Source organism: Dreissena polymorpha, chromosome 1, assembly GCF_020536995.1.
Source record: "Dreissena polymorpha isolate Duluth1 chromosome 1, UMN_Dpol_1.0, whole genome shotgun sequence".
In the NCBI taxonomy this organism is placed as follows: Eukaryota; Metazoa; Mollusca; class Bivalvia; order Myida; family Dreissenidae; genus Dreissena; species Dreissena polymorpha.
In genome coordinates, this window is record NC_068355.1 from 33,061,632 (window position 1) to 33,076,308 (window position 14,677).

At 36.1% G+C, this 14,677-nt stretch overlaps 1 protein-coding gene across 1 annotated transcript in view; it reads right to left on the minus strand.

The window, feature by feature from the left end:
• Positions 1–13,121, minus strand: part of LOC127875800 (uncharacterized) — a 215,757-nt gene extending 202,636 nt beyond the window's left edge. Inside the window, exons 1-2 of the mRNA XM_052420571.1 lie at positions 12,134–13,121; positions 10,929–11,296 (exon numbers count right to left, since the gene is read on the minus strand). Coding sequence (XP_052276531.1) covers positions 10,938–11,296; positions 12,134–12,947 — 1,173 coding nt within the window. The 5' untranslated portion in view covers positions 12,948–13,121 and the 3' untranslated portion in view covers positions 10,929–10,937. The remainder of the gene's footprint in view (positions 1–10,928; positions 11,297–12,133) is intronic.
• Positions 13,122–14,677: the final 1,556 nt, after the last annotated feature.

Consider the following 14,677-nt stretch of genomic DNA (forward strand, 5'->3'; position numbering starts at 1 on the left):
CTTAATAACCTGCTGCAATTAGGTTGCTGTCCAAACATTGAAGATGGCTGAACCGAGTCTTGCTGCTGCTGATGTTATTGTTGCTGTGCGAACATGGCCTGGTTGCTAGGATACCGTGGGTTGCTGATTGTCACCAGACAATGATCTGTGGCGATTGTTGTATTGGGGTGCCTCTTGCTGTGAAGAGGGTCACATCAAAAGCACTGGGAACCAAATGGGCTCTGGAAAGTGAAGTGCGACCCACAACATGAGCAAAAGGGAAGAATTCTAATAAGGTGCATTGGCAGAGTGAATATTAAGTCTGCTTAGTGATCATGAGGCCTGGGTTTCAGGTATTGATCTCTGGATTTTCTCCTAACATAACTAGAAAATGAACATGGGAGTATCTCGATAAGCATGAGGATTTCAATGCAATCGGCTTAAATTAATATGTTAAAATTAAATATATGAAATATATTGCCAAACGAATAGTTTCTAGATTAAACATTAAGACATAGGATAATTAATATTTAATATGTACAAGATGATATCAAAAGGAACAATTAATGTAAGTGTATTTGTGTACATGAAGTATAAATAGGATCCTGGTTTTGAGTCAGCAAAGGCTACGGAAATGGAGGACATTTTCTTCTCAAATTGTAATTTTTGTTAAAGAAAGTCTCTTCTTAGCAAAAGTCTGGGACGACAATCTACGCACATGCATTAAGACCCATTTTCCCAGGACGAGACAAATATTATAATCATCCATACTGAGCTGGCATCTTAATAACCTGCTGCAATTAGGTTGCTGTCCAAACATTGAAGATGGCTGAACAGAGTCTTGCTGCTGCTGATGTTATTGTTGCTGTGCGAACATGGCCTGGTTGCTAGGATACCGTGGGTTGCTGATTGTCACCAGACAATGATCTGTGGCGATTGTTGTATTGGGGTGCCTCTTGCTGTGAAAGGAAATAGAGAAGATATAAATTAAAGATTGCACAATGTCATACACGATAATCCCATTTCATTTTTCTCGCAGATAACAATGTCAGGAATGATTCTTCTTTCAGAAATGAAGCTCTGTCAACTAAAAACAATCTGCAATATTCATTACGAAGCGTCTATTTTTAGTTCCATGTATTTTTAGTTGATAAGATTTTCTTTTCCACCAAAACTCCACAAGTTATCTCATCAAATTTAGATAAATTACCAAAATTAACTTTTGGATGCCCTAAACACAGATTTCCGGAAAAACAACAGCTGTCTCCATCGGAAGACATATGCCCCCAAAAAACGCTTTTTTCGAAACCTAAACGCATATTTTGAAACCTAAACGCTGACCCTAAGTTCAAGGTCCAAGTCAAAGTGGTCAAAATTTGTGTGCATTTGAAAATGCCTTGTCCATATACACATGCATACCAAATATGAAGGTTACATCTGAAGCGACATAGGAGTTATGAGCATTTTTCGAAACCTAAACGCAAAAGTGTGACAAAAAGAGAGACAGGCAGACAGACGGACAGTGCGATCACTATATGCTCTCCTTCGGGGGCTGATGATACACATTAACAAAATTAGTAAATTGTTATTAAGCATTGTAGCTTGGGTTTGTGTAGTTAAAAAAAGCGGGTATAATTTTCAACTTTTATTTTCATTAATCATATAAATGATAATGGTCTGATGGTCTGAAATATAATTACATATAGTATTTTAAGATAAATTATAAATCAGATAATTGAATAAAACAATATAATTCAAATAATATAATGATAACTAGTATAACAAGAATACATGTAAATACACTTACAATAATAAAATGACTCACCAGTGACTAGATGCAGACAGAACATAAAGATGGACGGTTTATAAGCAATGAAAAATGCTTGCACCTCTTACAAGGTTTAATAACGAACTGAAACAATTGTTTTAGATATATACAATCATAAAGATGTTTCTAAAATCATCTCACCTAAAAAGCATGCACGATTAATAACATAACTCACTCATTGAAGACCTATCAACTCAAAAAATATTTATTGGACTGTGTGATATGAAAAATGGATTTTTCATTTCCCACAATTTCATCAAAAATTAATAATTACAATTTATAAAACAACAAAAAAAAAACATAAAGATTTGTCACTGTTGGAAATAATAATGACTTAAGTTATACACTTCAAGAAATGCACAACAATGATAAAGCTGTGTCACTCATAAACATATTAATAATTAACAAGAATTGTGACACCTTAAGAGTTTCACGGTATGGAATGAGTTGGGAGACCAAATCATATTGAAAACCGATTATTTATGTGCATTTGATGAGGTGTACCATTATTCTCGCAGAGAGTAATAATTATTCGTGGCCGTTCGATTAGATGCTTAAATAAGTAGAAATACATTTCTCATGACAATAATATTAAATACTTTCAAAGAGCAAACAATTGCAGTTTTACGGACATCCCAATTCTTAGCCAAAACACTATTGACTGACATACAATCTTTTCTGTCTATACAATTTTTTTTTCAATCGAAACTTCTTCATTCCTTTTCATAAGCTAATGTTGTATTAAATGTGCAATGCCTGCAGCGGTTCTATTTTTAATTACAAATATTTTGCGAGCTATTTGTTTTGAGTATTTATGTAACTTTAAAATTTAGAATACGTCTTTTCAATATTATATTGATTAAGGATCAACTTGTAGAGCTGGATAGGGAATTAGCTAAATGTTCCCGTTTAGTTACAAAAAAACAAACATATTTTGAAACCAATTTGAAAACCTTATATAGGGAATTTTAGGCTGTCAAAAGTGAAAAACAATTTTGACATTTTATTTAGGGCCAATTACCAGCCACGACAAAAACAACAATAGCTAACCTTGGCCACCAGGTTGTTTCACTGCTGCTGTGAGAAGTCTGGGGATAGTTGCGAGCAAATGGGCATAATTATCATTCCGCTGGAACCCACAATGCTCAACCTGGATGGCGGCTGTAGGAGCCCGGATTGGTACCGCGGTGACATTGGGCCTGGAGTACCCTTTCTTTTGGCGTTGTGGCACTGTTCATTAGCGGCGTTTTATGGGAATGCAAGTGATCTAAAAAAAAGATATTGTATGTGAATTTGAATAACCTCGCACCAACCAGTCTATGTTGATGCGATGGCAGTATGGGAAATTCTTGATGCATGCGCTTATAAACCATACCAATATAACAATCCCACTGGGACCATACCAATATAACAATCCCACTGGGTGGATCGTTCTTCTTGACTCCCTGAGTACTACGTGAACAATGCATCAATTCTAACCTTTATTGAGTTACCAAGGGAGCTTACCTGTTGAGATGTTGGGACCGTTTTAGAGTGAGGGAACCTGGTGACCCCACTGGTGAGGGTAAGGCGCCTGGGAAAAGATGAGAAACATCTGCATTAATCTCAGTAATGTATTCAAGCACCATTAAAATATCACCAACAAGCAAATTTGTTGAATTGATATCCCCTGCCAATATGCTTCTGGACACAAAAGTGTTATATTTGACACTCAAAAAAGCATTTTTTCAAGATACAAAGGGCCATAACTCCGTTATTAACAGATGGTTTACAATGCCATTTGGCGTGCATCATTCTCTTATCCATATATAAACTCATACCAAGTTTCAATGAAATCCGCCAAAGCAAGTCCAAGACATGACTCCTGATGGACGGAAAGACGGAAGGCGGTTGGACGGACAACGCCAAAACAATATCCCTCCGCCTATGACTGGGGATAAAAATAATAAAATGGCATCAGGAAGACAGTGAAGTTTGTTTCACAAAAATCATTTTTATTATGTTTTAATTATGTTGATATAAAATGAATATGTACAGTACATTTTGTACAAATACAGTCTACATTGCTAAATTTACTCCAGAGGCAATACAACATGTATATATATTATACAACTAATTTCATACATTCACTTTCAGATGGTACAAGTTGACCACTTTAATAGAAAAACAAGGGACAAAATTATCACAAAACCAGGTTTTCATTGTGAAAAAAAAATCTGATAAAGGGAGAAAACTCAAACTGAACTTTTGAAATGAACAAACGAAATTAACCCCCTTTGTAAGTTTGTTTTAAAAAAAAATCTATTTTTAGTCGTGGCGACCTTGACATTGGAGATATTGACGTGATTCTTTCGTGTGACACACCGTCCCATGATGGTGAACAAATGTGCCAAATGATTTTAAAATCTCACAATGAATGACATAGTTATGGCCAGGACAAGCTCATTTATGGCCATTTTTGACCTTTGAACTCAAAGTGTGACCTTGACCTTGGAGATATCAACGTAATTATTTTGCGCGACACACCGTCTAATAATGGTGAACAAATGTGCCAAATGATTTTAAAATCTGACAATGAACGACATAGTTATGGCCCGGACAAGCTTGTTCCGCCCGCCCGCCAGCCAGCCAGCCCGCCCGCATTCGCCAATCTAATAACCAGTTTTTTCCTTCGGAAAACCTGGTTAAAAATCCTAGCTACCAAAATGTATTTGAATGACCAGGAAATTTAGATAATATTGTTTGTAACTAGTTTTTTGTGATTGAAATACACAAAACAAGAGATGTTATTTTTCAGAAACACAATGCCCCCTACTGCGCCGCATTGATTTTTTTTTTATCATTTGACCTTTCACCACTAAAAATGTGCAGCTCCATGACATACACATGCATGCTATAAATATCAAAATGCTATCTAAAGCAACATAGAAGTTATGAGCATTTTTCGCAACCTAAACGCATTGTGACCGACAGACAGACAGACTGACAAACGGACAGTCCGATCACTATATGCCCTCCTTCTGGGGTATAAAATTCACAAATTAACCATGTGGATAAGGTAACCTTGTTTGTCCTGAAGTCCACACTCAAGAGTCCGCTGCAGCTTATGTCTGCCAAATGCTTGACAGAGTTTCCAGTCGTTCAGCTGTTAAGACAGCCTGCTGTTCTGGGAAACCGATCTTCGATTGTATAACTCTGAGAAGAAAATCCAAGAATTTTATTTCTTTGTTTATAGAACACTCCACACATTACAATGTGTTCATTTGTTAATGTGTTGTTGTTTTTTTGGACCATATAGAGCAGTATTTCAGTCATGGACATTTAGTCAGTAATTTTACATTCCCTTCCTTTTATTGGGTAAACTGGTTTATTAGAAAATAAAATAAACATACTTATGCTTATAACTAAAAACTGCCTTACTTGGGCATGAATGCTCGTAAACATTATTTCATGACCAATATCTACTCAAGTTATGTGGTCACATTTAGAATTAAACGTAATTTCCTCTCAACAAACTCAGCTTACCACAAGAGCTGTCTCCATAGGATGACATATGCCCCCGAAATACGCGTTGATAGTTATTTAAGACAGCTAAATAACAGAAAGAATTTTCAAAACCTAAATGCCGACCCTAACTTCAAGGTCATGGCCACAGGGGTCAAGATTTGTGTGCGTATGGAAATGCCTTGTCCTTATACACATTCGTACCAAATATGAAGGTTACATATGAAGCGACATAGAAGTTATGAGCATTTTTCGAAACCTAAACGCAGATTTCAAAACCTAAACGCGGACCCTAAGTTCAAGGTCAAGGTAAAAGGGGAAAACATTTGTGTGCGTATGGAAAGGCCTTGTCCATATACACATGCATTACAAATATTATGAAGGTTACACCTGGAGCGACATAGAAGTTATGAGCATTTTTTAAACCTAAACTCAGATTTCGAAACCTAAATGAGAACCCTAAGTTCAAGGTCAAGGTCAAAGGGGTCAAAATTTGTGTGCGTATGGAAAGGCCTTGTCCATATACACATGCATACCAAATATTATGAAGGTTACACCTGGAGCGACATAGAAGTTATGAGCATTTTTTAAACCTAAACTCAGATTTCGAAACCTAAATGAGAACCCTAAGTTCAAGGTCAAGGTCAAAGGGGTCAAAATTTGTGTGCGTATGGAAAGGCCTTGTCCATATACACATGCATACCAAATATTATGAAGGTTACACCTGGAGCGACATAAAAGTTATGAGCATTTTTTAAACCTAAACTCAGATTTCGAAACCTAAATGAGAACCCTAAGTTCAAGGTCAAGGTCAAAGGGGTCAAAATTTGTGTGCGTTTGGAAAGGCCTTGTCCATATACACATGCATACCATATATGAAGGTAAATTCAAAAGCGACATAGAAGTAATGAGCATTTTTCAAAACCTAAACGCATATTTTAAAACATAAATGCGGACCCTAAGTTCAAGGTCAAGGTCAAAGGGGTCAAAATTTGTGTGCGTATGGAAAGACCTTGTACATATACACATGCATACTAAATATAAAAGCTACATCTAAAGCGACATAGAAGTTATGAGCATTTTTCAAAACCTGAACGCTGATTTCGAAACCTAACCGCGGACCCTAAGTTCAAGGTCAAAGGGGTCAAAATTTGTGTGCGTATGGAAAGGCCTTGTCCATACACACATGCATAACAACTATGAAGGTTACATCTAAACGGACATAGACGTTATGAGCATTTTTTACAAAAGTGTGACGGACAGACAGACAGACCGACAGATGGACAGTGCGATCACTACATGCCAAACTGTGCAAACTACGGCTGATCTTTAAACTGTTCTATCTGATAACAACTTGTACAGTAGATACATCCGTTTCACAATCTAAAATTTAACTGTCAATGCTACCCGGTAGACTGTAAATGGTTTTACGGTGCAAGTCAAATTTTGAAAACTTGGATAGTGAACTAGACAATGACACCTACCAAATTTGTAAAATTGCAATCAAATACATGTGATAGAAATGTACTGTTTAGATCGTTCATAAAACAGTTCCGTGCGTTAGACAGCTCAGACTATTTTGTAAATAGTGAATCTTATTATTTAACCCTTTCCCTGATAGATGCGTATAATCCCGAGTCTATCAATTCCCCGATACATGCGTTTATTACCGCCTCTATCGATTACCGCATACATGCGAATTTGTCCGTGTCTATCCATTACCCGATAATCCCGTATATTCCCAATGTCCATTTTCAAATGCAAATTCTAATTAATATTGACAACAAAAGTGCTCAAGAAAACTAATAAACACAAACATCGGACATTTTTCTAAAGTATCAAATGAAATTCGGCGTATGTTTCTATTTAAAGATTTGATGAAATAGGTGTCCAATCGGGACAAGGGTATTCAAACACGCGTAAATAACTTAATGTGGTGTGCGCGCATCGTGTACAGTTAATGTTCTGTTACAAATTGTAGCCAGAAATAAATACATGTATATACCCATGATATTTTCGTGTCAAGTCTTTGTTTGGACAAAAAGCGCGCGAAAATTGGCGTGTATGTATTTAATCATATACACAAAAACTGCGTAGCGCAGACAACATGTAAAAACTTCGAAGTAAATTTCCATTTGAGTATCGTGGTATCTCACAAATGATTTTGACATTTTCCTGAATAAAATAAAAGAAATAAGCGCTGTATCATTTTCATATTTTAGTTCCTTCAATATTGCAACAATTATTGTACTGTATCTGATTACACGCAAAGTGCCGTGTACAGTTCATGAATATTCTTTTACAACAACCAATTAACAGCGTCATCTATATTTAGATTTTATGCAATATGTACAAGTCATTTTCTGGAAATTGAGAGAAAGTAAAAGTGATTTTTCGAAAATAAACCAACGTTTTTTTCCATTTAATTTGTCATAATTATTTATATTTTATGTTGTGTGTGTATGTTTGTTTGGTTCTCATTTATCTTATGAAAATTAATATCGTAATGATAAATGTTTAAAGCAAGTCCCCTTTCCGACATCATTAACGAGAATTACTTCGATATATTTACTGACATAAAATCATGGTTTTGACAGACGACACGTGCTTATCTAAAGTTGGTGTTTTTGTAATACACAGGATATTGGATTATCGCTGCTTGATTGAGCAATAAAACAAAGACGCAGTCGGCAGTTTTCAGTAGGCCTTTTGTACTGACCAACATAATAATTAATAATGCGCGTGCTTATCTAACATTTAGGGATAAAACACACTAGATACTAGACACTTTGGGCTTGTTTGAGCCATAAAACGCAATCCCGGTGGCTTTTTTCAGTAGCACACGTGTCCAGAAACTAACGAGTTCGGGAAATAAAGCACAGAGATTATGATCTGAAAACTGCATGGAGTCTGAAATGAAACAAAATGCCGACAAATCAAAAGATTAATCGCCTAATGTTTCAGTATACAGTTCAATATTTTAAGGTGGGGTTCTCACTGCATTTTCTGTTGCATTCGCATACGCTTGTATTACTTGTTATATCCTCTTATTATTTATTAGAATACAGACTTAACATTTATATGGTTGGAATGAGAATTTATTTCTCTACAATATGTACATTGACACAAATGATGTGAAATGCAAGGAACTAAGTGAAAATTAAGCCTAAACAAGACAGGTGTAACAGTTGGGAATTTTTCCATTATTTCCCAATAACCCTATTGAGATGGTGTAGTCAGGCTTATCAGCTGTATATGGAGTCACTGTTATCAGAACAGCAGGATTGGTATTGGCCTAGAGTGGCAGATCAGATAAGAAGTCTATCAGGGAAAGGGTTAAGCACACTGAGACTACTTAGCTCTCACGCTGTAACAAACATAGTATATACACAAGACAAGAGAAACTACTATATTTTACCGTATTAACATCGCCTCTGTGGATGTCACCCTAAGCATCATTGTTGACTCAATAGCAATTTCAGGAGATTGTTGCACTCAGTTTCCTCCATCATCATGTTGCAAACCCTGCTGAGGTGATTGTTGTTGTTGTTGAAGTGCACTGCAGTTTGTCGCGCTTGCTCTATCCGGGTCCTGGATGCGAGGACTAGCGCTGTCGTGGGGGGGGGAGGGGGGTGGCATCGCCAAGTATCCCTGAAGACTGTCAGGTTGACTATGTTCATCTAGGTTTAAAACCTGTTAAATACCAGAAAAAACATCATAGAGTGTATGTAATGTCTGATGTGTTTCCTACGTCAACCTGAGAAGTTTACTTTTATTCTCCCAATTTATGTTGTATTTAAGAACTGTGATCAAGATTAACACAACAAAACATTCCACATTGGAAATACATGACTGCAATACACAACCCACTTACACTGTCCACAAATCTTAAATCTTAAAATAAGCCTACTAACCTTATGCGTTTCCTGATCAGATTTCACTTTGGGGACATGGGTTGGGACAGGAGCTGACGGTGCATGTTTGGTCTTTTAGTCTGGTTTGGTGTCCACTGCCATTTCGTGAGTCACATGAGTCTGTAACAGCCGCTCAGGGGTTTGAGTGTGGCTTAGCTGGTCAACTTGGCTGACGGCTTTGCTGTCTATGAATCCATGAGGGCTGGACTGGTAACCGTGGATCCACATTGATAGTACGTATTAACAGTATTGTGTTTTAATTCATGTATGGTTCTTGGCAGTGAAAGGAAATTACCTCCACAGCTTGGAGATGTATCTACCTGAATTGCATATTGTCCTTGCGGTGTCTGTTATTCAGATGGATTGTAAAGTACCTGGCCTTTCTTCATGTAAGAAAACTGATTATTTATCTATCCTGTATGTCAATGCAGCACGAGCATCAATATGCGAGCAGTCTATATCAACGTTCAGGGCACATAATCAGCAGTTTCCTTCTCGTATACAAGATTATCATATTAAAGCACGGGGCATTTCAATTATGTTCACAACAAAGGTGTTTTTTATTCAATGATGACATTCATTACTGTTGAAATAATTGCCACAATCTTATGATATCAGTTGTAGCCTGTTCAGTGAACTGAACAGCTGGATGAGGACTTGCTGACATATTGCAGATTGAATGTGTATTCTCTTACATTCCCACTGGTTGATAGACTGGCCAATTTCAAAAAGAATTCATATAAAGAGGTACTTGAGTGACACACAAGCAAATATTTAGTCCGCACACAAATATTTGTACAATAGTTACTACACATAACATAATTTCTTGCACATACATAACCTGAAATAATACAAGATTCTAGTTGGCTTACACAACATAAAAGGGAATAACATTTAACAATACTCCAGTCATATGTGCAGGTCTTCAGATTTAGCATGTACAACAGGAGTGTCATAGAGTATACAGAAATAATTCCCATGTCAGCCTTTTATGGAAACTATTTATAGACAATTAGATTGTCTCTGGATGGAATCATTATGTAACTTCTCAACCAAAATACACTTAATATTAAAAGCAGAATAGCCAGATTTTGTCCATCCTGTTTGTCAATTTAAGATTTATACACAATTAACAATGTAATTATTTACAATCATACAGTATCATCAGCACAAAAAATAACCAATGCCCCACTATGTGTTCTAAATCTATAATATAATTTACTGAAAAGATCCATGTTTTCATCTTAAGATTACTTAAACTTGTTCATATTTTAAAAAGTTTTTACAAAAATGTTAAATAAATTTGCTATGTTTTGAAGTTATTATTCATTATTCATTTTTTTACATTCATCTAGAAATGGTAGTCTAAAAATAGCACAAGTATCATGTGACTGTATATGTATGTACAAACAATTATTTAAATGGTCCTCTCATTTCATACACAGCTTATGACAAATGGTAAATTAAAGGGCAATAATGAAACAAATATTTTAACAATATAACACCAATAGTACATTTAAGTTATAATGTTCAAAGACAAACTCAAAATTGTATAAGTAAAACACAATATGTGTACACATATATGTTGCATCTGCAACTAAACACATATATTTTTTTTAAATATAAAACACTTCAATGTTCGTATGCTAAACAACACATTGTCATTGAAATACTAATCACTAATTACAACAACTAATACATACATGTACACACTATTCCACTCTGAACACCAGGATGTTGTCGTCCATCAACTGTCCCACAATGATGGAGGATGTTGTGCTGCTGTAGCAGACTGACTGTGGGTACCACACTCCATCCTCCTGAGTAGCAAGATTAGCCAGCTTACTCTCTCCCTCCCAGCCCACCTGTAGTACAGTGTTGGACCAGAATCCACAGACCAGCACCTGGCCTGCAGGGGTCACATGTAGACCATGTGGGCCATCTAGTGCTGGGTCTGTGTATGTAGCCAGGAGTGTGCCATCCCTGGCCAGGGTGAGAAGCTTGTCCTGCCAGGAGCTGATGATGGTTATGTACAGCCTGTCCCCTGTGGGACTCACAGCACACTTGTCTACTGCAAAACAGAGTAACATCAAGATATTGAATTACTGTAAATGTTAAATAATCTTATTAAACGTACTGCAGTGATATTGTTTTACGCATATGTTGCTATAAATATGCCTTTACACATCTAAAATATATGCATACATTTCAATGATTCAATAGTTAAGCGTGACAATAAACTTCAGTAGCAGAGCTATTGTGTTAACGTTTGACATGTTGAAATGCGACTGGTGAGTAAGATATGAATTGAAGCAAAACAATTACACAGATGGAAACAATTACACATACTGAAACAATTGAACAGTTCTATCAACAGGTAAACATATTGTACATGTACAATCATTTTACAACCACAAAATTAAGACAGGGTCAGAAAGTGTCTCTCTCCCAGGAACACAGTTTCTATTTATAGACATGCCATGTAGTGACAGTCAAAATACTTCATTACTCATGTTTATAAATCAATATTTCTGAATCTTGTTTTGGCTACAATGTACTGTAGCATTCAAAGGGCACATTGGAGTTATATAACAAATATTTTATAATACATCAGCGGGTTTTTTGCTATTACATCTGAATTTCATTTTATTATTATCTCACAAAGTATATAACTATAATTTATATGGTTATTTTTTTCAAAATAACAAGATAAAGGCCTAATGGGTCAATATTTGTTGATTAAAAAAATAAATCCCAACTCGGTTATTTAGTCGATAAAAATTCTCAAATTTGTCATTGTATGGATTTAAAATAACACAATTTGACTAAACTCCTTTTCTCACAATGGCTAGAAAAATCCCTGTACATAATAGATATGTTATCAAGATGAATTCACCATGATTCTTACCTGTTTCATGAGCAGATTCATCTTCATAGAGTCTGCAGACCTGTTTGCCACTCAGTGTGTACTTGAACAGAGCAGTACCAGAGCAGATAAACAGTTCACCCTCGTGGTGGTCAATACCTTTACATCCATGTTGTAACTCAAGCTTCCTACCAAGAGTGAGCTGACTCTGGGTGACTGTGATAAACTGGACATTATGTGTGTAATTATCATCATCCACAGCCACTGCAACCTCACTGGGTGTGATCTGACACATGTCCCTTACATATTCAGCCACACCACAGTGACTCACCACCTGGTACTGCTGGTTCAGCAGCTTGAACCTCTTATTGCCCCTGTCTGCAACCAGCACCTGCCCATCAGTCAGAACACATATGCCTGTGATCCAACATTCATCTGAATCACTTGGTATTCTCACATTGTGCTTATTATTACTCTGGACATTAAACGCCTTGCCTGACTTTCCCAGCAGAGTCAGTGCCTGCTGTATTATATGCTTACATTTTATGCTGGCTATTAGGCAGAGCTCCTTATGATCTCCAATTTTCTGAACAATTTCATGGAATTGTGACAAGACATTGTGAAGACTGGTGCATTTATGAATAGAACTTGTAACTGACCCTTCAATGCTTATAACCTCAGCTTTCATCTCGTCAAGTTCCTTCACAGTAATATTATCGAATTCATTCAAGATAGAAACAACATTCCTACACATCTCTTCTTTTAAATATTGCTCATTTCCGCCTGATGTTCCCACAGAATTATTATCACATTCATCTATATAAGTATTTAAATTGCCACACATTTGCTTTATCATAACTTCCCTATGTTCATTGTATGTTCTCTGCAATGACTGAATGCTGGCCTCTTGACTGATCTGCAGGGTTTTAATTTCCCCCAGGACAGTTTGCAGCTCCACTGACAGCCCCTCTAGGCCTGAGGGCTGCGAGTTGGTCAGCTCCGAAATCTGGGTCACTTCTCTGCACTGGCTGAAATAAACAATTAATACATGTACATACCAAGGAATAGTCAGTGATATTATGTAATGCTTCAAACAAGTATAGTGTCAAATAAAAACATACATGGACAATAAATTAACACTTCTTGGGCTTAATATGGGGGTTAATAGATATGCACTCTTCCATCCATCTGCGTGACTTTTCTGTTGTATATAACTCAACATGTATTCCTGCAACTTAACAAGTACAGTAACCAGGCATGTGATCTAATGCGCACTTCTATACATGTATGTTGTTTTCATCATAATTGTAGTAGTCTCATATTTATACAAAAATGACATTTTAAAATATGTGCAGTGTAACATAAACAGTATTGCTACAAGAGGACTAACACTTTACATAAATACTTATCATTGTGTAATTTTACCCACATGCATAGTTTGATATGTCTTTTTCAACATACCCAGACCGATGGCCCTGTTTAGCAAAGAAATTACATTTAAAATTGTGTTGTAACTCAAAGAGTACAGCTGATAGAGGGATGAACTATTCTTAAAGTATAACCCACCATGTAAAATTATGCACCTTGATATTTTTTTTAAGTTTTTTTTTTTACATAAGAAGAGTTATGTGACAATCCCTTTAACCAAACGATAATATTTTTTCAATTGTGAGAAGCGTTACTCAAATAGAGGGATACTTCTACAGTAACATAGTAATTGTCAGGTCAACGTGTGCAACTCCATATGTTTGTTCATAATTTAAAGACATTTGTGCAGTTGTGGGACAAATTGGATTGTAGAGGTATCCATGTACTAAGAATACATTTCTAGTAGTTAATATTGTTTTCAGTTTTAGTATCATTGTACACCTTGACCACACTATCCATAATAACACATGCAAGAAAAGATCATTAATGCTCTTCCATCCCACAAAAAAACAAGCATGACGTATATTTAATGTCTATTCCCAAACTCAGTATGTACAGTCTAGTCTGTGATGAGCGACTTATGACATGCAACCTGGTCTACTATCTCCCAATATTTGTTGTTGCTATTTAACCTCTTGTGATTATTTTGCTTTTGTTGTTGTCATGTGATCTATTTGTGGAAAAGTAAAGACGCCATTGTTAAATGTTTGAATGGTCTAGTTAGCGTGTGCAACTCCATATGTTTGTTCAAAATGTTCCTAATTATTCTTGAGTAATCATCAGGAAACCATTTTACTGTTTCGAGTCACTGTGACCTTGACCTTTGATCTAGTTACCTGAAAATCAATAGGGGTGATCTGCCAGTGATGATCAATGTACCTATGAAGTAAGCATTCTTGAGTTATCATCCGAATACCATTTTTCTAAGTTGAGTCACCGTGACATTTTAATTGTCAGGTAAACTCGTGCAACTCCATATGTTTCTTCATATTTTTTGACATTAATGCAGTTGTCTTAAATGGGTTAAAATTCAATGATTAAATGCATTTAATAATAGCAGTACTGTAATATAACTTTTATCATCATTGAAAATCTGCTTATAATATTATGGGTATAACAGGAACTAAAACTGACTACTAAGTCTTTATAATTTCATGT